At 35.2% G+C, this 25,513-nt stretch overlaps 1 protein-coding gene across 5 annotated transcripts; it reads left to right on the top strand.

Annotated features, from left to right (window-relative positions):
* The first annotated feature begins 3,291 nt into the window (after positions 1 to 3,291).
* Positions 3,292 to 16,554, top strand: LOC138306946 (uncharacterized). Of its 5 annotated transcripts, none has more exons than XM_069247535.1 (10): positions 3,292 to 3,475; positions 11,736 to 11,782; positions 12,806 to 12,877; positions 13,035 to 13,079; positions 13,755 to 13,784; positions 14,098 to 14,130; positions 14,727 to 14,750; positions 15,054 to 15,135; positions 15,322 to 15,616; positions 16,227 to 16,554. In XM_069247535.1, the coding sequence occupies exons 2-9, from the start codon at positions 11,765 to 11,767 to the stop codon at positions 15,420 to 15,422; spliced, it is 405 nt and encodes a 134-aa protein (XP_069103636.1). In that variant the 5' UTR covers positions 3,292 to 3,475; positions 11,736 to 11,764; the 3' UTR covers positions 15,423 to 15,616; positions 16,227 to 16,554. The 5 variants fall into 5 exon arrangements, with proteins under 5 accessions (XP_069103636.1, XP_069103632.1, XP_069103635.1 ...); XM_069247531.1 differs by lacking the exon at positions 3,292 to 3,475 and adding an exon at positions 6,607 to 6,784 and having other exon boundaries at positions 15,349 to 15,616; XM_069247530.1 differs by lacking the exon at positions 3,292 to 3,475 and adding an exon at positions 6,620 to 6,784.
* The last annotated feature ends 8,959 nt before the right edge of the window (positions 16,555 to 25,513 follow it).

Consider the following 25,513-nt stretch of genomic DNA (forward strand, 5'->3'; position numbering starts at 1 on the left):
TTGGGCCCCAAAACCGCCTACCCCAGTGCTAGAGGAATCTTGGTAGTCATGTGTAGGATAATTAAACTACATTGTCCCTAAGCCGCAAAACGGATACATTCACCAATATTATAGGTTAGTGGCGGGTTGTGCATATTCAGAATTCATGATTTACACATATAGGTATCTCATTTTTATTTGTCTTTTATTTGCAATCCGTAATTTATGTCCGTGATATATTTTTAAAGGGACAATTCAATATCGGTGACAAAACTCTATTGCACAAATTACATTAACACTTTTACTGTATTATGCCAGGAAAGCCAATTATGGTGAATTGTGTGAGAAATGGTCATACTCGCTCGCTGTCCGCCAGTTACTCATTGTAGTCGAACATCTTGTATGCCAAATCCTGACCGTTGGTCGTTGGAATTGCTTCTGTCAAAAAACTACTCAAATCGCTCTTACAGTAGTGTCTTTACTATGTTTCATTTGTTTAAACGTACGTGACATTGGCTCGGGTACTTGGTACCGCGTGTATATTATACATTTTTAATCGTAATGCTGTACTATTTCGAAATTTCAACGCTTATCATTTAAAATGCTTAACATTGACGTGGAATTTGTCAATATTTCATGTTTATTTGTTTCATCAGGATTGAAAAACAATACATATAATATGTAATATTTTTCCTTTTTTTGTATCAGAATACGCCTGACTGAACTGTCCCTTTTAGAACTAACATAAGGTTATGTCATATCAATAGCGACTGCACTGCCTAGTTCGATTGCTTTTGATATAAAGCATTCTAGTTACAACCCAAAATCGACAAAATAAAACATCACTTTGAAAATACAGAAAGCAAAAAAATAATTTAATTGTAAATATGGTGCAAAACAAGGTTTTTAGCTCACCTGGCCCGAAGGGCCGGTGAGCTTATGTCATGGGCGCGGCGTCCGTCCGTCGTCCGTCGTCAACATTTCATTTAAATCGCTACTTCAGTCATAGAGTTTCTGCATGGGGATTGTAACCAAATTTGGCCACAAACATCATTGGGGGAAGAGGGAACAGAACTTGTATAAATTTTGGCTCTGACCCCCCCGGGGGCAGGAGGGGGCAGGGCCCAATAGGGGAAATAGAGGTAAATCCTATAAATCGCTACTTGTCCCAGAGTTCTGCATGGATTTGTAACAAATTTGGCCACACAAACATCCTTGGGGAAAGGGGAAAGAACTTGTACAAATTTTGGCTCTGACCCCCTGGGGGCAGGAGGGGCGGGGCCCAATAGGGGAAATAGAGGTAAATCCTATAAAACGCTACTTGTCCTAGAGTTCTGCATGGATTGTAACCATATTTGGCCACATAACATCCTTGGGGGAAGGGGGAAAGAACTTGTATAAATTTTGGCTCTGACCCCCCGGGGGCAGGGAGGGCGGGGCCCAATAGGGGAAATAGAGGTAAATCCTATAATCGCTACTTGTCCCTAGAGTTCTGCATGGATTGTAACCAAATTTGGCACAAACAATCCTCGGGGAAATGGGGAACAGAACTTGTATAAAATTTTAGCTCTGACACCCCCCCGGGGGCAGGAGGGGCGGGGGCCCAATAGGTGGAAATAGAGGTAAATCCTATAAATCGCTACTTGTCCTAGAGTTCTGCATGGATTGTAAACAAATTTGGCACAAACAGCCTTGGGGGAAGGGGAACAGAACTTGTATAAATTTTGGCTCTGACCCCCCGGGGGCAGGAGGTGCGGGGCCCAATAGGGGAAATTAGAGGTAAATCCTATAAATCGCTACTTGTCCCAGAGTTTCTGCATGGATTGTAACCAAATTTGGCCACAAACACCCTTGGGGGAAGGGGGAAAGAACTTGTATAAATTTTGGCTCTGACCCCCCGGGGGCAGGAGGGGCAGGGCCCCCAATAAGGGAAATAGAGGTAAATCCTATAAATTCGCTACTTGTCCTAGAGTTCTGCATGGATTGTAACCAATTTTGGCCACAAACATCGTGGGGGGAAGGGAAACAGAACTTGGTATAAATTTTGGCTCTGACCCCCCGGGGGCAGGAGGAGCTGGGCCCAATATGGGAAATAGCGGTTAAATCCTAAATCGCTACTTGTCCAGAGTTCTGCATGGATTGTAACCAAATTTGGCCAGAAAACATCCTTGGAGGAATGGGGAACAGATAAAACCTTGTATAAATTTTGGCTCTGACACCGGGGGAGAGGAGGGCAAGGCCCAATATGGGAAATAGCGGGTAAATCCTAAAATCGCTACTAGTCATATAGTTTCTGCTTGGATTTTAACCAATTTGGCCCAGAAAAAATCCTTGAATTTGTGTTAAATTTTGGCTTTGGACCCCTGGAGAACAGTGTCGGGGACCCAATAGGGGAATTAGAGGGATATATTCTCAATTCCTTCAGAAAAAATCAATGAACCTGTATTCAGAACATTACTAGGCATTCAGGTGAATACCAGGCCGCTGGGCCTCTTGTACTCGGAAAATCAAATATCAAACTATCCACACCTATATTGGGGACTAATAAAATAGTCAAGTCTTTTTCCCTTAACAAGTATACCTGACTAACAGGCCATTGCAAATCTAAAGGGTGTTGATAATCCACGGGATAGATTGGCATCAAAATCTTAATCGCTTTAAATATTTCTTCATACATTTGGAACGTTAAGCGACCAAATGTTTTCACCGTAAAACTATTCTGGAGTTATTTTGTATAGTGTCATAAAATGTTAAGCCAACTATAATGATTATTTATAAATGCAAATACTGAGATGAAAATTGCATCAGACATGATTAACTATTACTGGATTCCGTTCTTTAAAGGCCCAATACATTTCCAAATAAAAAAATGAAAAGTCTCTGAACAATAACAAAAATAACAATGAAATTGATATTCAAGCCCAAAAATGAGGTTTTGGCACCAAATAAATGTAAAACTTTTTGCGCAACTTATGTTCACAGAAGATTCATTTCACTGTTATGTCAATAGCGCAGCGATGGTCAGCTAACTCATGTAGTGAGGACGACCCGTATTATGAAAACTAATATTTTATTTACTTTAAGCAAATAGTTTACAAGGTGATAAGTGTAGTATTAGCGGTAAGTTGATAACTTTTGCGGCTTTACAAAAATCACCAATCTCGCTTAATACTCCCCTTTAAAAAATTAAAATTCGTTTTGGATGGGTAGTAGGCTTTTAAATGAACCGTGTATTGTGTTACCTATATTATGCAAGTAACTATTTTCAAATATATGAATACTGCGGATATCTTTTGTATTCCAATTATCTGTGCCTAAGGAAAGCCTTCCTGGTTGAACTCAACCACACGGCAACAACATAGGATATAGAATATAAGGTTCATATTGGGCCCCAAACCGCCTACCCTAGTGCTAGAGGAATCTTGGTAGTCATGTGTAGGATAATTAAACTACATTGTCCCTAAGCTACAAACGGATACATTTACCAAAAACAAAGGTTAGTGGTTGAATATTCAGATTTCATGATTTATACATAATATGTGTCTCATTTTTATTTGTCTTTATTTGCAATCCATAATTTATGTCATTGATATATTTTAAAGGGACCATTCAATATCGGTGACAAACTCTATTGCGAATTACATGAACACTTTTACTGTATTATGCCAGGAAAGCCAATTATGGTGAATTGTGTGAGAAATGTTCAAACTCGCTCGCTGTCCGCCGTTTACACATTGTAGTCGGTCATCTTGTATGCCAAACCCTGGCCGTTGCTCGTGGAATTGCTTCTGTCAAGAACTACTCAAATCGCTCTTACAGTAGTGTTTTTACATTATAAGGTAAATTGTCCTGCCAAAAAATAATTTCACAAAATCCGCAGTGGTTCTGTGTTTCATTTGTTTAACGTACGTGACATTGGCTTCGGTTACTGGTACCGGCGTATATATTATACATTCTTAACCGTAATGCTTTTTACTATTTCGAATTTCAACGCTATCATTTAAATATGCTCCACCGCCGACAGAGTATAAATGATATTCATCATTTTGAACAATAAGTGGTGTTTTAGCGTATATATATATGTCTAATTAACACAAAAATAATAAAAAAAAAGGATTTATTTTCCTTTGGCGCAATCATTCCATATAGGATATATAACCACGGATTTTTTTCGGATGCAATTAATTATTTTTCATATTTTTTAACTTGAAGTAAAATTAGAAGCTCAACCTTTTCAACGGCGGTAATGGTGTAAAGTAAGTTAATTTTTGTAACTGAAGAAAAATGCTAAATCGTCTACTCCTGTTTTTGATAGTGAAAAAATACCATTTGTCAGCGGTGGATCATCTTTAAAATACTTAATGACGTGGGATTTGTCTATATTTCATGTTGTATTTGTTGCTTTTGTGTACATGCATTCTAGCTTTTACAATACCTAGTTAAAATCGACAAAATAACACACTTTGAAAATAAAGAAAGCAAAAAAAAAAAATTTAATTACTAAATATGGTGCAAAACTTAAGGTTTTTTCAAGGTACATCTTTCAGCCGACTTTGAATAAAAACGTAAATTCAAAGTCGTTGAGATTGTATCATTTGTTTTTCAAAGTGATTGAGTTTTAATATATGTTAGTCCGATAGGGAATGCCAGAAGTAGTGGTCATATAGATATTGTTCTACTCTTTATGCCTATACAGTAGTTCCCCCTTATGCCGCCATCTTTGTCCAGTGCCGATTTTGGCGTTATAACGGGAGTGGCGGCACAGCGGCGTTTACATTACGCAGATCCTCATCACGATCGAACGCAACTGGTCTGCTAAACCTACCTATACTATGAGGCTTTTTATTTCATTTCTATTGTTAATTTTTGCCTAAAATTATATATTAGACAAAATGAAAGAAAAAAAAAAACAACTAATACTATAGATAAACAACTAATAATATAATATAGGACTAGAACGTGACTGACATATGATACATGCGCTTGTATCAATTTAGTAGCTTAACAATTTACAATATAGATACATGCGCATAAATGTCCTATATTTTAAAAAATGCAACTGAAATAGTTATCATATCCTCTTAGATTTGTAATAACAAACATGTCAACAGCTATTATCTATGCCATAAGTGTAGTGGGTTTTAATTCAATTTTAATTTAAATTTAAACCGTAATAGTGATACGGTCACCTTCTAGCTTCGCGCTAGATGGAATGTCTCTTGGTAAATCGGGGGACCATTAAGACCAGGGTCGCGGGTTCGAGTCTGGCTGGTGGCATACTACTCTCGCCCTGTTACATAAATATAGATTTTTTTTTCTCGTATGAAAGACAATCGGGTAATTCCCAAGTGGAATTTTCTGTATGCCTTAAAATAGAACACAATATAGTTCTACATTTACCTACGCAATATGCAGGGAGAGACGTTCTCTGTCTTCGCAAACAGACGCCATGTGTATTGAACTTAATATCAAAGTCGCAAACCCACACACTACTGAAAAACAAATGACACTTCGACGGACGAATAGTGTATACATTGCATATAGGTAATTATAGTATATTGTCTAGTGTTTATTCACGCATGTCTGAAGGCCTAGCAGAGTGATATAAATATTAATAATACCCCAGTCAATAAATGTGATCCATGTGGTGTTAGGTTCGGGGGACTAGGAACTTTGTACTTAAAAGAAGTTAGCGGATGACAGAATGCAGGGTTTGGCGGTATTTTTGCGGTATTATAGGGATTTTATTTATTGAGGCAATCCATTATATACAAAAATTGTGGCATGTTACTCAAGAACTAGGCCTTATCAACTTAAATATGCAAGATTATCAAATCTATTACTAGATAGGACTAATTTTGAAATAACAATTTTGCTGTTAACTGAATACAGATGAAAATATTAAAAGTATAATTGATCTTCAGCGAATAATCTTTTTAAAGCGATGTGTTTTCTATTTGTTCAATAATTGTAAACCCTATATTCTGTATGCAGCTCATTGTGTACATTAAATCATATGTGTTCCAAAATCACCAATTAAGGTTAAGGCCCTGTTAAATAGTTATTAAAGCAGGGTCTTAAACCTAAAAGTCACGGGAACATTACATTAATATGCTCTTTCACTACCTTGAGGTTACGACAGAACAATCTCTACCAGAGAAGGAGCAAGTACGCGATTCCAGACAAAGCGAAATCATATATGTGGATAATATACTGTATCAAATTGGAGGTTTTTTTAATTCTAAAAGAAAATTGTTAAACTTTGTTTAAGGCAGTTTTGAACTCTTGAAAATGACTTGGGACAGAAAAAGTAGATTATTCCCTACCTAGACTGTAGGGCAGAGGAGACTGTATCCTTGGAGGAGATTCACGGCAGTCTAACCATCGGCAAGCCTCGAGTTAGATAATCGTGATCCTCCTCGGTTACAGATTTTTTCTGTCTTATCCTAAAGGTAAGGAAATATTCTATTAACACCCCCTCTCTCTCTGTATATATCCGTTTAATTGATAAATGTGGCAGGATCCTATCTATATTTTTATTTTCTTATTCCAGTGGTAGCTATTGCAGCAGTAACAACAAGAACAAATACAACAAAACACACCATTCAAAAAGTTAAGTATAGTCTTTAGAAGTACCCCATGGACATTATTAATTATTCATACGTAATAGATATAATTACCTAATGTATGCAGTGTGTGCATGAACAAATTCGTATAATCATACATAAGTTCGTCGATATCGCAAATCCATTGTTATGCTGGGAACTTCCTGGTTGTGAAATCCTTTTGGAGTCTAGACACACGGGTAAGTTTGGAACTTGAATGAATCAATTTTCTTTTGTTTTCTAGATAATTTGTAACATCTTAGGTACAATGTATTTAAGGTTTTGAGGTCAAACAAAACTTCATCTTGAGCAATAGATTCAACATATTTACCATGTGATATATATCTGATTACGAGAGAGATTCCTATGCATTGCCCGGTAACCAATGGTGATCGTAACAAAGCCGCTTATGCACTACAGTGTGTCAAATCAATACTGTTATTTTTTTAACGACTCATTGATATCATTGCATGTGATTATGTCAACTAAAGCAATTTTAACTTTTATATGAATGATTTATTCACTTTTTTAATATAATTTAATTTTACACTAGGTTCACTGCAAAATATGAATATTAAACCGAAATACAATCTATGTAATTATTTGATTATATAAAACCATCAAGAAAGATAAAAAGCTTTTCAATGAGAGATTCATCTTCCCTTTTCTCACCTGCTGCTTTACAGCAAATACAGTTGGAAGAATACAATAGGCTACTGCAATATTGTAAAAAAAACCTACTGCAATACTGTAAATGAGAAAACATGGGATACCTTTATATATTGATTTTTGTAACGTATGTTTCATTACTTCTTGACTAATATTGGGTTTAAGCTTATGTTCGACACCACATATGTACATATACTTGCCTCTACTGGCAGGAGATAAGATGGATCTGTAAATGTTCAAGTAGTTGCCCGTTCAAAACTATATATTGCCTTCTTTCTCTTTGTATTCATTAAAGTTACATGTGCAGTAACTGGGCTAAAATTTCGACATGCTATGTTTTCTCATTTAATCTATCGAAAACCATAAGGTTTTGATCATTCACATGGTTTCATATGTCTTATAAAGGTTAGTTCCAACACATTAATTATGTACTAAATGTTTTATGCCTTATGTATGTTTAGATAGAAACATTCCTGTCGAAATCACTTTATGATTGCTAATAACACTGTCAAAATGTGAAATGAAATTGTAGCATACAGTTTGGCTTCATAGTTTGACCATAGGTACCCATTTCACTTCACGATAAATTTAAGTATAATGATATCTGGCGGTACTGCCAAAAATCATTTTCAGCTCTTATTTGCACTTGTAAAATTAAAACCAATGCATTTAAAGTACTGCAAATCTCAAAATAATGGTAAATTTTGGCGATGACTATATTAAAAGCTGATCATGATTCGTGAGTATGACAAATACGGCACATATAATAAGGCAACAATATCATGAATAAAACTTGCTCAACATTATAAAAAAATGTTCATATACCGTATTGCAGCATACATATTTATTCTATTTTTATTCTTTATGAAATTTTCATTTTTTTATATTTTATTGCATAAAAACATTTTACATATAAACAACTTGTACATAGTCATCATTCACTAACTTTCTCATCTCTCATTTTTGAAGCATTTTGTTATATGATTATCTTAACTTCAGCATATTATCGCACTATTATTTCCTTTCGTTGTACAAATATATCTCATTCTCTCTAATACTATCGTTCTCTTACTTACTCCTATTTCATTCAATATAATATCTAATATTTCCTTAATGCTTGTTAGGTTGTATATTTTTTTTACATCCCTCTCATTGACTCATTCTACGTTCTCTCATTCTATTACAATCACACTTCATTTTCTAGTATCGTAGTCAATTTTTCCAATGTCCCATCCAATCCAAAAATGTTTGCTGTTCTGATAAAATTATTTTTAGTGTGTCTGAATATAAAATTTTCGTCATGATCAGTGTTTTTGATATTTAATAATATGTTTTTGTTTTCCAAATCCACCATTTTATTGTCATTATGATAAAACTGGTAATGATTTGCTGTTCCTTGTTGAAATAAGTATTCAGTCCTAACATAATGTGTTTTTCTTCCATAATATAATTTGGGGGTAAGTTAAATAGCCTTATAATGACATTTTAAATTTTTTGCCATAGTAATTCATTTTTTAGGCATGAATAAAATAAATGAGTTAAGGTTTCTTCATTAATTTTACAGAATGTACATAGGCCGTTTGATTTCTTCATTAGTTTAAGTTTATGTTCTGTGCTTACTATTCTTTGTATAAGTTTCCATTGAAAATCCTTACATTTTTTATCTGCTATTGAATATTTGATTGTTTGCCAAATTAGTTCCCAATTCATATCCTCGTTATTAAAGTAGTGTTCCCATTTGTTCATTTGTTTAGTTATGTTCATTTTAGCTATTGCTATACAGAATGTGTTTAAAAACTTTTGAGGTCCTAAGTGTATTTATAATTTTCTCATTGTATATTAGACATAGATCGTCGGTGATCTTAGTAATTTCTTGGGCATTTTCTTGAAAATGAAATTTTCATTAAGTAAACCATTAAAAAGAAATGTTTTATAAATCAACATGTGCTCTTTGATAACAGTAAAGCTCATCTATAACATTTTGGGAGCTCAAAAATTTGACTTTTATAGGAATCCTAAAACGTCCTCCCGGCTGGCTGTGTTCATGTTGACATTTCCACGCAGCCTCGCTTTCAAAGATTTTAACGAATTAATTTTTAGAAATGTGTTAAATTAACACGGGCTTTCCCATAATTTCAGTAGTCAAAACTGGACAACACACATGCAATTCGTTTTTGTATGTATGGACATTTTGAAGGCCAATGGTTTTCTTTGCCCGCTATTCACTTTAAGTAATTTACATCTTTCCAGGGTAATGTAAAACAATATTTCCCGTAATACTATCATTAGGGATATTTTAGATAATACCGATTTAAATATTGATTTTTGCCTCGTGTTTTTGTCGTGATTATTGATTCATTATTGATAAAATATAATTTTATGATAATAACACATATATATGGTTACAAATATTTACTTCAGTCTCTTTTCAACCCAAACGTTTCGTATTTGTATATCATATTCTGTATCAAATATCATAAAAATTCAAAACCATACAATAAGTCACTCGTATTGATAGTATAATTCAAATAAAGGACTTGCAACTGCACCAACTGATCCAGAGTTTGTACTTGCTGTATATTAGAACCATTATTTATTTTATTGTACAGTTTACCTCATTCAAATGTGGTGTCGTTTTTTCTCCGCCAGACATTGTTTGAACATTTCTATTTACATTCAAACCTGCTTTAATAGCCATCCCTATATATCGACCACCTGTAAAGACCACATTTTCACTATGTTATAATTGTTTTCCAGGACGTGCATAGAAAAAGTTCCTCTACACGGGACTCGTTTTAATAATCTATATTGAATTTTAAGTTTATTTCCAGTTATGGTTGCCTTATAATTGTACAAAATGTCTAAGTTTTTCCATGTTTCATCAAATCCGTTTTTAAAGTGCTGATATAACATATATAACTGCAGGAGTCTTTATCACTTGTATGCCACTTGTAAAGTTCAATCATATCTCTGCGAATCCGTCTGTATGCTACTGAAGGGAGTTTTAATATCCTGAGCCACTCTGAATACGGTATATCACTCTTTCCTGGTAAACCTTTTTTGTTTTGTTTTTTTACCGTACCCTGCCTCTCGTGTAAAAAGGCCATTTGATTTCAAAAGAAAAAAATGTTTCTGGGTCCTCTGATGTCAAGTTTGACGGTAAACAGTACGAAAATGAATTTTGTCGATTCCCAAAGAAAATATCTAGGATTTTAATTATTAATGGTTTGAATTCATTGAGAGAAAGTGGCGTTTTGTTCTATTACATATCTGTATATAGATACTTGAAAGTTATTTACGAATCATGCATTTTCATTATGAGTCAAACAGCTTGTATTATCCAAACAAACGAAAACGTTTTTCTATTACTTCTAAACAACGTATACATATATGAAGTACTATACAGCCTGTTAATAGATTCCACGTAATACATACAGTCGACAACGCTTGTTGACACTTATTGCACGGAGTCATACACATGCATTGTAATAGTGATAGGAGGAATGAGGAAGTAGTGTTGTATTAGAACCTTCAAACGACTCGTCCGACAGGACAAGCCCTTTTTTGTAAGCCAGATATTATCATACATATGTTTTGTAAATCTATTGAGGACTCTGTTAACAAAACAGCTTAAGGAGTCACGCAGCCCTCATTAGTCAGGTGTATATACAATGTATATACCAAGGGACAATGTTGTTATACTGTTAGCAATACTATCACATCTTGTCCCAATTTGCTTATTTTGATACGGATGGCTATCCATTGCAACGCCTATACGTTTTGGGCGAAATTAAAAGTATGATGTCACGCCCGTCCAAATAAACATGTTTTGTCTCTCCACGAGGGCAGATAACTCCTCTAAATTTGCAAAAACAGAATGATTATATGATTAATAAAAATTAATAAAAAAAAAAACACAACAACAAACATAAAAAGCATGCATATTTAATAGGGTTATAAAATTAATTGTTAAATCTATGCTTAAACATTTTATGTAGCTCCAATAAGACAAACGTGTGAATGATAAAAATGAATCCAAAACCATGAAACTTCACTTCTTGTTAAGCACCAAGTCACAAACTATACACGAACATAAGTCAGCCATCTATCTCTCAATTACCATGTCACCTATATATACTAGCCTTGGAAACACAGACCAGTGTAGAAGAAAAGGAAACACACATTCTTGTCGAGTGCCCCGACCAGGAATCGAACCCGGGTCTCCAGCATGAAAAGTCCACAGCTCTCGTAACTGAGACAAAGAATTCGGAGCATGCTGTCAGTAGAGTGACAGAGATCTAGACCGTGTACAAACCATATCGACACGCTACTTTTATATAGGCTTTAGTGTTATATACATGTATACTATATGTTTAAACCTAAGTACTTGTGTCTGTGGTCTCAAATCAAGCACCAAAAGATAATATCAGGTTGATGTGCTAGCTTATATTTGATACAATAGTATTGTTTTGTTTTTTGCAGATCGATCAACATTTCCATCCACTTGCGAGATGGAGCTGGGTCCCTCCGTAAGTAGATTTTTAAAGCAGTAGTCTATATAAAGACCTCCTCAATACCATCACCTTATATGGGGTTCCAGTAAAATATACCACAGTTTGACCAACTTGGCTATAAAGACTGTTTTGTCTCTGTTGATTGACAGCCGGTCGATACGTTTTTCCTTCACAATCAAATATGGCACGTCCTTGCATGCTCCTGGTTTTTACCAAGACGTAAACCTAAACAAACCAAAAAGCACCTAAAAATGAAAATGTGTGTTATAATCACTGTATTGAATTATGTTGCCATATAAAGTAAAACACGGGACCAACGTAAGCGTTTCGTTATAAGCATTGCTCGATATACACAAATTGAAGTAATGTTATAAGATACTTGACGGAGAGCGAACATTATTAACATAACTAAATGTAAATTCATTGTAAACGTCTCCGTTATAAACATGTTTTACTGTAATTATATCAACTACATGTGTCAATTTGGTAAAGATAACTATCCACAGGCAACTTAGAACTTGAAAATAATTGTTAGAGATATTCAGTGTATTAAAAAGCAAGACGAATATTCTTAAATATTTGCAAATTGGAAATAACTAGCAAGACAATTTCAGTATTATTGTGATCATTTAAGGATACTTGTTAATGTTAATCAAGCACCTTAATGCACTACCGATCTCATTTTTATGTGTTTGCATGTAAATGAGATCTGTTTGTTCTAGGGTGTGCACATATGATATGTTTATACTCAACATAAAGTTTTAAACTCATGTGGAGTGAAAGTTTGTTTAGCAATTATTTTGGATTATCATTATTTTTTTTCTTTTCAGCAGTTTTTATCCTGCACATCTCAGTTTCTGACTTTCCTTTATACTGTGATTTAAATTCTTCATACATGTAAACAAGCATTGAAAAACAGCAAGTCATAAAGTTATAAATTTTGAAATGAATGAACAATAAAAGCTCATATTCCAAATATCAACATGTTTCGGTTTATTTTAAGAACAATAACATGTTTTTATAATATTCCTCTGCCAGGCCATGTCGAATACGATTAACGGAAGTGGTGGTAGTGGCGGAAGTGATGGTAGTAATGGAAGTGGTCCATATGTAAGTATCGATGCATTATTAATATGTTTATCTATCCTAGTGTGGGATTATGTTATATGCGTAGCGATTCCTTCTGTTGCTTCTTTCTTTGTGTTTAATTAAGTAATTAACTAATTTTGAGGTAGCTTTTATCCTATTTTGTATTTTGGTTTTGCAGGAATTACCACCTTCTCCTACTACTGATCATGACTCCGCGGGATATGTATGTATTTCTGCTTCAGTCTTTTCAAAATGCACATAATTCACCTAACCCACATAACGTTTAGGAACTTTTGTCAAAACAAATGTATCCCATTTGACAGAATTACGCGTTACATTAAATTTCAGTAGGGACATTTTTAGCAATAAAATCGGAAATTCCTGTTTTCAACCAGTCACTGTATCACTGTGTATCAATGGGGTGTTTTTTAAATTTATTTTTGAATTTATCTAAAACTGCAATTTGCTACAGGCGGCTGGTATTACAATATATTGTAAAAAGTGAAATATAATGATTTATAAAAAGCCAGACAACGTTACAAAATAGACTGTGTTGAATGATAGTAAATTGGTATATTATATTATTAATTGATTATGCATCGATGTTAATTGATTATTAATTGATATTAATTGATTATTAATTGATATTAAATGATATTAATCGATTTGTAATTTATATAAATTGATTATTAATTGATAGTAATTGATTATTTAATGAAATGAATTTATTATTAAAATTACTTTTAAGGAACACTTATTGATTATGAATTGATATTAATTGATATAAATTGATTATTAAATAATATTAAATGATTAGTAATTGATATGTTTTAATAAGTAATTGATATGTTTTGATAAGTAATTGATATTAAAGTGATCAGTAATTAATTCATTTTAGGCTCACTTTGACGGTCAAACTTTAGGTGAAGTAAGTTTCAATGTGGTTTTAAATGAGTATATGATATCACTGTTTCTTTGTGTGAATTATTTTTAAAAGATTAATGAATAGTATTTCATACATAAGTGCATATTTCTTGTCAATTTATACAACATGTAATAAAACAGTAACAGATAATATAAATACTTATAGAAATCAATATGTTAATATACCATATCCGGTTCAAATCACTTAAGTACACCAGCTTAGCTTTGACAACAGACATTACAAAACAAGAAAAGAGCAGAAACTATTTGTAACTGTATAAATTGTCTGTTCATTTTTTTTATTTATTTATTTTAAGAGGGAAGAGACCACTAGGCAACGGCAATATGCGGTAAGTATCACCCACTATCTATAGATGTTTATCAATCTATTCAAGTGATTTTTAATATTCAACATCTAATGCTAAACCTAAAACATAGTAAAATGGGGCCGAGTCATTCATATGTCCCGACGAAAAATTACGTAATAAAGATTAAAAAAAGATATCATATTACCACATGCCTTCCATTTCCCCTTTGCTTGTTCGAATCCCATGTCGGGTAGTTGCCGGTTACTGACCGGTCTGTTACAACCCACTTTGAAAACAATACGGACTTACAATGGTTTTAACACTACTTATCGGTGGCTTTTCTTCGACATTCCTCCACCAACATACCTGCCACGAAATTAAAAGTTAATAGGACTAATTAAACCAAAATCAAAGCCAATTTTTATTTATAAACAATTCTCTGTTACAATACTGTATATTTCTTTTAAGTCACCTGAAAATAAGAAAAAAAAAAGTACATTACTGATTATAATAACAAAATTTTATAATTGATAAACAAAGCGATTAATTATCTATAACAATGCTTTCCCGTTAACACTGTTGTCATGTCAATATAATGACTTGCGGGTTAATTGGGTTAATGTTTTCATATTCAACAGTGCGGCTGTAAAAGAAGAATTGTGGTAAGTATAAAGGAACTGTTACCTGATAAGATATTTAAACTAATTAAATTCACCCCGGAAAGAAAACCATGACTTATATGGAATTAGATATTGATTGCGCAGACCAGAAGTGAAAACACATAATTTTATATGCATTTTTGTTTTAAATGGAAACATATACACACACGATTAAACACAAATTACTATACAAAAATTATTTATGTTCTGGCGGCGGTTAAGCATCCTTAAAGATATGCCTTATTTGGGTAGCTATATATAGATAAATCAACATATAATTCTGTTATCCTAAACTTCTTTTTTTAGATATCGATAGTCGTTGGTTTCCTGCTGGTGTTAGCCATCGCTGCTGGGGTTATCTACCATGTGACGTCATCGACGGAGGAAGGTAATCGAACCATAATAACAACATATATATAACTTTAATATCTGTAATAAGCGCTTTCATGTCTATTTGTTTACTAAAGTAATGGATTAACACAAAATTTGTTTAAGGATGTTAATAGCGATATGACATTATTCCAATTAAGACAATGCACTTTGCACTTCGATTATTTCTTTGCTTTCTTGACAGATATATGCCGGCCTTCTCCCAACACAGTCGTATGTCCTTACACGGAAGAATACTCCAGGGTTCATATTTGGAGTCCGCGAAAAAAAATTCGAAAACGGTGATGGACCAGTTACCTTTAATTTAAAGCACGATACTGACACCATAGTCGATGGATACAATATCCAAGTGAAGAACGACCTCATCATCATCCGTAAGGAACCCTCAGATTGTGTTGATGAAGAAGATCAACCAATTACGTTTACAAAAGAGAACAACACTAAGGTGGATGAAACATGGTTGTCGCTTAAAGTGAAAGGTAAAATTACCAGAAATAAATAAGTAGATTTTTGTATACATGAATATTTTTTTCTCTTCATTACGAAAAACGAGGTAATGTTTCTTCTATGAAAAGAAACGCTCAATACATGCTATATGACATAACACATAATATCTTTTACAATCTGTAATGAGAGTACAGTAATATGTTTTGTCTTTACAGAAAAAAAAAGATTAAAATAATTAAAACTATTCCGTACAATCTAATCTACAAAAGATAATATCTTCAAATTCAAAATTCATTTAAGCACTCTTTTCTATGTCAGTCTATATATCCGAAGCGACGTTACAAACGACAATATCATCTTTAATAAGATGGTTGTTAAAGGGAACAAATAAAATGATCTTTACAAACATAATTGAATAATAAAAAAACACTTAAAACAAACTTGTTCCATAATTCTGTGAAATATCAAGTTAGTAAGTGAATAATGAAAATTTGCAAATACAAAACAGATTTTTCAATTTAATGAGATATTCTATGAGCCAAAATGAAAACTTCTTAACATTGGTTTTATAAAATCGCATACGAAATGACCAATTGACTTCAATTAATTATGTAATATGTGTGCCCTAAACATTATATACAGATTATAGCGACGAAATAAATATCGAAGTTACACCATATACCAACGGCACAGACAAGGAAGACTATGTACAAGTTACCTGTAGTGGATATCATCGTTGTGGAACAGCCCTTATTGAGTTGGAACTAACCAAAGCAAATTTCGGCACCTATTATATACAACTGAACTGTACCAGGACAAACTCTGAAGGCATGCTACTGAGCAATTATGGATACGTCTGTACTTATTCCATGACTGTAGAAATTTTTCAACGAACAGACAAACTAGGATGCAAGCCTACGGCAGACTCGCTTAAGTCTACCACACCACACTCCGTTCAGACACAGTCCGTGAATGTCAGAAGTAAGATAGTTTTCATCTTAAGTATAAGACAATGTGTGTTTTGGTGATTTTTGATAATAAATAGTAGTTTTGCCTTTTTAGCTTACCTGACCCGAAGGGGCCGGTGAGCTTATGTCATGGCGCGGCGTCCGTCGTCCGTCGTCCGTCCGTCGACGTCCGTCGTCCGTCTGTCCGTCAACATTTCCTTTAAATCGCTACTAGTCATAGAGTTCTGCATGGATTGTAACCAAATTTGGCCACAAACATCCTTAGGGAAGGGGGAACAGAACTTGTATAAATTTTGGCTCTGACCCCCGGGGTAGGAGGGGCGGGGCCCAATAGGGGAAATAGAGGTAAATCCTTTAAATCGCTACTTGTCCTAGAGTTCTGCATGGATTATAACCAAAATTAGCCACAAACATCCTTTGGGAAAGGGGAACAGAACTTGTATAAATTTTGGCTCTTGTTTCCCGGGGGCACGAGGGGCGGGGCCCAATAGGGGAATTATAGGTAAATCCTATAAATCGGTACTTATCATAGAGTTCTGCATGGATTGTAACCAAATTTGGCCACAAACATCCTTGGGGGAAGGGAAACATAACTTGTATAAATTTTGGCTCTGACCCCCCGGGGGCAGGAGGGGCGGGGCCCAATAGGGGAAATAGAGGTAAATCCTATAAATCGCTACTTGTCTTAGAGTTCTGCATGGATTGTAACCAAATTTGGCCACAAACATCCTTGGGGGAAGGGAAACATAATTTGTATAAATTTTGGCTCTGACCCCCCGGGGTCAAGAGGGGCAGGGCCCAATAGGGAAAAAAAGGTAAATTCTGTAAATCGCTACTTGTCCTTGAGTTCTACATGAATTGTAACCAAATTTGGCCACAAACATCCTTGGGGGAAGGGGAACAGAACTTGTATAAATTTTGGCTTCGGTCCCCCGGGGGCACGAGGGACGGGGCCCAATAGAGGAAATAGAGGTAAATCCTTTAAATTGCTACTTGTCATAGAGTTCTGAATGGAATGTAACCAAATTTGGCCACAAAAATCTTTGGGGAAAGAGGAACATAACTTGTATAAATTTTGGCTCTGGTCCTCAAGGGGCAGAAGGGGCGGGGCCCAATAGGGGAAATAGAGGTAAATCCTTTAAATCGCTCCTACTCATAGAGTTCTACATGAATTGTAACCAAATTTGGCCACAAACATCCTTGGGGGAAGGGGAACAGAACTTGTATAATTTTTGGCTCTGACCCCCCGGGGTGGGAGGGGCGGGGCCCAATAGAGAATTAGAGGTAAATCCTTTAAATCGCTACTAGTCATAGAGTTCTGCATGGAATGTAACCAAATTTGGCCACAAACATCTTTGGGAGAATAAGAACTGAGTTTGTATAAATTTTGGCTCTGGTCCCCCGGGGGGCAGGAGGGATGGGGCCTAATAGGGGAATTATAGGTAAATCCTATAAATCGTTACTTGTCCTAGAGTTCTGCATGGATTGTAACCAAATTTGGCCATGAACATCCTTGGGGGAAGGGAAACATAACTTGTATAAATTTTGGCTCTGATACCCCGGGGGCAGGAGAGATGAGGCCCAATAGAGGTACATCCTTTAAAGTACTACAAGTCATAGAGTTCTGCATGGAATGTAACCAAATTTGGCCAGAAACATCCTTTTTGAAAGGGGAACAGATCTTGTGTAAATTTTGGCTCTGGCCCCCCGGTGGCAGGAGTGGTGGGGCCCAATAGGGGAAATAGAGGTAAATCCTATAAATCGGTACTTATCATAGAGTTCTGCATGGATTGTAACCAAATTTGGCCACAAACATCCTTGGGGGAAGGGAAACATAACTTGTATAAATTTTGGCTCTGACCCCCCGGGGGCAGGAGGGGCGGGGCCCAATAGGGGAAATAGAGGTAAATCCTATAAATCGCTACTTGTCTTAGAGTTCTGCATGGATTGTAACCAAATTTGGCCACAAACATCCTTGGGGGAAGGGAAACATAATTTGTATAAATTTTGGCTCTGACCCCCCGGGGTCAAGAGGGGCAGGGCCCAATAGGGAAAAAAAGGTAAATTCTGTAAATCGCTACTTGTCCTTGAGTTCTACATGAATTGTAACCAAATTTGGCCACAAACATCCTTGGGGGAAGGGGAACAGAACTTGTATAAATTTTGGCTTCGGTCCCCCGGGGGCACGAGGGACGGGGCCCAATAGAGGAAATAGAGGTAAATCCTTTAAATTGCTACTTGTCATAGAGTTCTGAATGGAATGTAACCAAATTTGGCCACAAAAATCTTTGGGGAAAGAGGAACATAACTTGTATAAATTTTGGCTCTGGTCCTCAAGGGGCAGAAGGGGCGGGGCCCAATAGGGGAAATAGAGGTAAATCCTTTAAATCGCTCCTACTCATAGAGTTCTACATGAATTTGTAACAAAAATTTGGCCACAAACATCCGGGAGGGGAAGGGGAACAGAACTTGTATAATTTTTTGGCTCTGATCCCCCCGGGGTGGGAGGGATGGGGCCTAATAGGGGAATTATAGGTAAATCCTATAAATCGTTACTTGTCCTAGAGTTCTGCATGGATTGTAACCAAATTTGGCCATGAACATCCTTGGGGGAAGGGAAACATAACTTGTATAAATTTTTGACTCTGATACCCCGGGGGCAGGAGAGATGAGGCCCAATAGAGGTACATCCTTTAAAGTACTACAAGTCATAGAGTTCTGCATGGAATGTAACCAAATTTGGCCAGAAACATCCTTTTTGAAAGGGGAACAGATCTTGTGTAAATTTTGGCTCTGGCCCCCCGGTGGCAGGAGTGGTGGGGCCCAATAGGGGAAATAGAGGTAAATCCTATAAATCGCTACTTGTCCTAGAGTTTTGCTTGGATTGTAACCAAATTTGGCCATAAACATCCTTGGGGGAAGGGGAACAGAACTTGTATAAATTTTGGCTCTGACCCCCTGGGGGCAGTAGGGCTGGGGCCCAATAGGGTATTTAGATGTTAATATTAAAATTCCTTCAGAAAAGAAACAATGAACCTGTATTCAGAACATTACTTGGCATTACAAACCAGGTGAGCGATACAGGCCCTCTGGGCCTCTTGTTTATTTTGTGACGAATTTGACGCTAACATTTTAAGTTGACATGTTTGTTGTTTCCCTTGTTTATGAGTTTTTAGAAAAAAATCAACGGCTAGGTTATTCAAATTATATATTGAAAATATATTAATGTATATCAACAGGGATATATATTAGCAGATTCTAAATAATCAGGGCAAATACAAAATCAATTCATTAAAAAAATGTTTACCACTATTGGAAATGATTACAGATACAAGAATTATCCTGAGAAATTCATTATCGCATGCAGCATATATTAATCAATTAATACATTTATGTTTGAACTTATGTAGATTTCAAAACAAGAATGACTATATTTAATCAAATATCATTCAAAGGAGGACTTTCTAAAGGTTTTTGTTTTATTAGTTTATCGCCCTATCAACAGTCAGGGTCATTTAAGGACGTACCAGGTTTGTTGTTGGAGGAGTACCCGGAGGAAACCAACCGACTAGTGGTCAGTATTTTACAACTGCCCCACATGGAAGTCGGACTCGCGACCCAGAGGTGGAGGGCTTGTGGTGATATGTCGAGACATCTTAACTACTCGGCCTACGCGGAAGTATTCTGGTTATAAAAACAACCAACACAACGTAATGCCTGAACTCGCAAAATAACAATTGTTATCGTTATGCGGATACATTTATTACTTTCATTTAATCTTTCTATCTCCTTTTTTACAGATTCAACCTTATCGAAATTCAGTCTGGTAAAAGGAAAAAATGAGACGATAAAATGGAACGTGCATGTGAAGGACCCATTAGACGTACATCAGCTACAAACAGAACTTAACGGGATTTTCCGTCCAAATCCGTCTTCTTCGAACGGAAGATTCCACTTTGATGTCAGTGTTGTGGAAAATATTGCTACATGTGAAGTAAGATTAACTCCAACCAGTTGTGTGGACAACGGGAAATGGATGTTACATTTTCAAAATGGTGACACTTTAAATAAACAATTCCAGGTCGATGGTAAGTAATGAAGAAAAAAAAACGAGCACAAAATATCTGTCATCGCTTGTCTTGGGATTTTAGGGCAATATAGTATTTCGATTTTGATTATTTAACGCAAGAATAATACCTTAAAAGCAAATAACAAATTTACGAGGACCAAAAATGTATTGGTTTTACAAGTACAATTCTCTTTTGCTTGTTTTAGGGATACCAAATTTCACAGCCTGTCCAGAGCAGTTAACAGTGCCATTAAAAGACAACGAGAATGGGAAACTGGAACTGCAGTTCATCAGTTGTATACCTGATGCAGTTGAGACCTACTCTGTAGATATTTATGGAAGGATCAATAAAAGAGGCTTACTTCGGACGGACGCCGTCATTGACATTCCTGACCAAAAGGGTATTAATTTTCAGGCATCCACTGATCTTAACGAACTGTCGGTCACTTTAACAATGGGAAAACTCACGTGTGATGACCACGAGAAGAAATTCAATATGATCTTGGGATCGAAAACCGGAACCGCTCTGCAACATTTTACGTCAATCGCAAGCATAGTAGGTATGTAAAAGCTACGATACGTGCACATTGTCCTCGTGGTTTTTTTTTGCACAATTGAATTTTATTTAACGCAAAGGCGATCGCGGTCTTTAACAGTTTAAAGCAGTGATGAATTCACGCAGTCATGATAAAATCTACTAACTACACTTGTAAGTAATATAAAATATATGTAGAAAATAAATTGGCGCAGTTCTGTATCATCGTTACAGAAATAATTAAAATAATAAAATATTACGTTTTTTCAAAAATATGTAAGACACTATTTGAAACATAAACTTGCCTAAAGGTAACTTCTTTTGATATTCCATTTTCACTGTCAAAATCGCAAGGTATAAAATTAAATATTTATCGTAAATTGCTGCATGATAATCCTAAATAACAGGCATACTAATTTTCAAAATTTATTAAGGTCGATACTGCAATTCTTCTACGGGAGGCGATTTCATAGAAAACAAGGAAGCTGTTGTCAATCTTCGGATCCACTTGGGCTGCAGGCCACAAAACTACACAATCTATACCAACGGAACGCATGAAATATCACCTGCTAAGTTGATAGAGGATGTATATACTGGAGAGAAAATGTTCAGCCAAACGTTTTCCTATCCCCAGATTTCCATGGCTGACCACGATACAACTTTGTTACTTGGTAGCAGCTTTATTGATGACGAAGGTATTAGGAGAACTGTCTATGCAAAACAAAAGATTCGTATTGTACTCGGTGAGTCGTATTTGCTTGCTATATACATGCATTTGAGACCGCACGAACTCGATATTGATAAGCAGGTAGTCTTTATACAGAATTGGTCGCTATAATCGTTATGAAATGTAATTGTGATAAAATTCTTTTTAACATTATTAATCAACGAGTTTTACCTTTAAAATTATATTTGAAGTAATTGATTGAAATTAGAACATCAAAAGGAAGCAATGTAATATACTCTATATACGTATATACGTTATATTATAAATAATTATAAAAAGCAATCATAAAGAGATATCGGTTTACTAAATCCATGATATGATTTCCTGTCACAGAAACATTTTGCGAGGATAAGAATCAAGGCTGCAACTACCAGCACCCTTACAACGCAAACAAGATGATTGCTTGTGGTGATAAAGTTATTGCAACTTTTAGAAGCTGCCAAGATAATCTCATATTCGTTAAGTCTTCAAGCTGTGTTGGTCAGTGCTGTCCAGAAGGTTTTACAGATAACTGTCAACGACCATAGTCCGTCCAGTAGCTGGTGATCTAAATGTAAAAATAAGTTATTTGCTAACCTGCGCAGTAGCGGGCTTGGGATTTTCAAACAAACAAACGTAGTCAAGAAGGTGACCTATGAACTTGATGAAGCAAATCAAACCGCAGACGTCCAAGTGCCGCTGTACCAGCCGACGATACGTATTATTAATAAGAACTGAAATATCGAAACATAATTTCTACATGTTATATTATCTTCAGAGCTTATATAATATGTGGTGTGTGATGACTGTGTGGTTAAGATGCCCCACATATGACCACAAGCCCTAGACCTCTGGTTTGCATTCGGTTTATATATGGGGCAATTGAAAAGTGCTAGCTGGTAGACGGTTTTAATTTTTCTGGTACTCCAACTTACCTCCAATAAAAAACCTGATACGTCCTCAAATGACCTTGGGTGTTAAATAGAGTGTTGAACTAATAGAACGAAAACCAAATATTCCCTAGGGTCACGATACACACCGTGAAATAGGGAGGAAGTCGTCGTCTGCGCGTCGGAGATTATCAAAGTTTGACAGGCGTTTACAATAAAAAGAGACATGTTGTTTTATTTGAACTCACATCATTTAATCATCATACATTTCATTTAAAAAAGCATCTTTAGAACGGTGAGACCTATGTATTGAGTGTGTGAGTGTACGATGTGACATTTCATCAGATGAGTGTGCTAGAAGGCGATTAGAAATGTCTCACCTGGTTCTTATTTTTTTTCTTTTAAAAATGCTGAAGATCAATTTAATTAACTTAGTTATATGATTATTTATTGGATTTATTAGTATTGAACGGATGTGGATTAATGATTTGTCATGAAGAGAAAATGATGTAAGCTTAAATGTTAAATGAAAAAATGAAATTTGGAAATGGTGTGACATTCCTTATGCGAAAGGAATATTTTGTTATTTTGTTATTTACATGTTATAAATATTTTTTGAAGAAAAAATTATTAGTTTTCTACCACAGAACGTTAATGTTAATTTACATCTACAAAATAGTACTATCTGACCATTGTATCAATCAATGTAATGGGTGTTGGAATAGGAAGGGCGAAGCACTGCAAAGGTACCAATGTAACAATTCCATGTGCGTGAATGCGATGCTTTGAAGTCAACTCAATATATATATAATCAAGCGGTTCAAAGGCTTGTATGGTCCGACGAACGTAATCTTCACCCGGCAGAAGCTCAGTGCAATTGCTCTTTATTTGCAAGCGTTCAAGTGATAGACCACCTTGAAATATAATCAGCTGACCCAAAACGGAATATTTGTTACGGAAATAAAAATTTCTTCTTTCTCTGATGTGGATTTTCTTCTCAAATTGGGATTTTGGGACAAGAATAGAGTGAGAATATATGAATAACAAAATAAACAGAAAAATCGGCTCCATTATTTCCATAAATTGAACTTTTTCACATTGCATAATTAAAGGTTACTGAAACATCTGGCTGCGCCCTTTAAGGCCTTGTCTTCAGTCATATTAAATGATATTCCACTCGTGGATTTTGGTCTCTTCCAGTCTTTTGATTTGACCCGAACTACTTTTTTTGACGCCATTATAATGCTGTTGTACTTCGAATGTCGGTGTCGGGATCTTTTGCGCATTCCCATCAACTAAAACATCGGCTTCTATTATATCATATAAAGCAATAGTAGGCCAACAAGCAGAATCTACATACTTTAATTATTTCTTTAAATTTATCTTTTTTAATTAAGCATTACATTAAATTCAAAATGTTACACTAACTTGCGAAATTGAAAATTAAATACAAAAATATGTCAATATAAGCGAGGTTCATATGGAAATTACTGTGATAGCTAAATTTGTGAAAGTAAATCGCAAGCGAAATAGCTTGTTGACAGTCTTATACACTCGAAGATGATTTCGTAAACAAAACTGCATGCTATTTCACCGTGTTTGAGATTGACACCACAAACATATTTTATGTCAAAAAGTTTGAAGTCTACATCGGTATCAAATAGCCAGTAATTGCCGCAATTTTGGATTTGAATCAAAAGCAATGGTTTATCATGGTTAATTCGGGTGGATTTTCGATATGAACCTCGTATGATTAATTATAGGATGTTAGTTGATAAACCATGTTTAATATGCTTATTCTGCTATGGAAAAGTTCATTACATTGTACTACAAAATTTTAAAATAGTAAAACAGAGACTTTTTTTATCTAATATATCAATTGTAGGAATTCTATGTTATCTGTACTAATATATAAATCGCTATTTTACGAACACAATTCGACGATTTGGTCCTATAGTCTAAATAAATCGTCAAATATCTTCATGGTTGCATTGACCACAATAGAACGCATTGTCTCTAGTTGGCGTGTCAGATGTTGTAGGTATATCATCCTGAATGGAACAATTTATCTGTGATCACTATCTGGCATCGCCTCCCTTGGGACTTGAACCCATGACCTGAAGGTTTTGGGGTTCGAAGAATAACTAATATCGTTTCCAAGGTTCCACCATGGCCACAAACGGTGCACATGTCTATAGCGAATCAGATGTCTTTGTTCAAATTATTGTGATATCATATGTCACTAAATACCCGAGTATATATAAATGTTATCTTTTGGTTAGTTATAACGATTTATTAGTATGAAATACATATAAAACTAAATAGCGCCGCTATATGTCATACATCCGTAACAAAGTCTGGTTACTTAGGTTTGATACGAAGGTTGCCTAAAACACTGTTTTGACAAAATATTTAATGCCTGATTCATTAGTATTTATTCATCTTTACTCATACATTATTTGTAATTATATATAAAATAGTAACATTACGCTTATTTTAACAACAATAATGTTGATTTGGTTACCATGTCACGGTTACTTGTTTTTTTTAATTTGCAATTCCCCCTCCCATATAACATCGGTAACAATATTGTGTGTTTTACATACATGTATCATTGCATCAACAATTACATCGCTTTGCTATCAAAGATGATATTTTTAATTATTAACAAGAATTAGATAGTCAAAAAGAAATGAAGTCAAAGCCCCAGTTCAAATACAACTTCGTAAAATCCGGAAGGTATATTCTACATTCCTATTGT

The sequence above is a fragment of the Argopecten irradians genome, chromosome 14 (assembly GCF_041381155.1).
Source record: "Argopecten irradians isolate NY chromosome 14, Ai_NY, whole genome shotgun sequence".
NCBI classification, from domain to species: Eukaryota; Metazoa; Mollusca; class Bivalvia; order Pectinida; family Pectinidae; genus Argopecten; species Argopecten irradians.

Bases quoted from the DNA above. Each gene is read 5' to 3' on its own strand.
- LOC138306946 (XM_069247530.1), top strand. From the start codon at position 6,667: ATGCAGTGTGTGCATGAACAAATTCGTATAATCATACATAAGTTCGTC. The intron at 12,878-13,034 runs GTAAGTATCGAT...TTGGTTTTGCAG, and splicing joins GTAATGGAAGTGGTCCATAT to GAATTACCACCTTCTCCTAC. The intron at 13,785-14,097 runs GTAAGTTTCAAT...ATTTATTTTAAG, and splicing joins ACGGTCAAACTTTAGGTGAA to AGGGAAGAGACCACTAGGCA.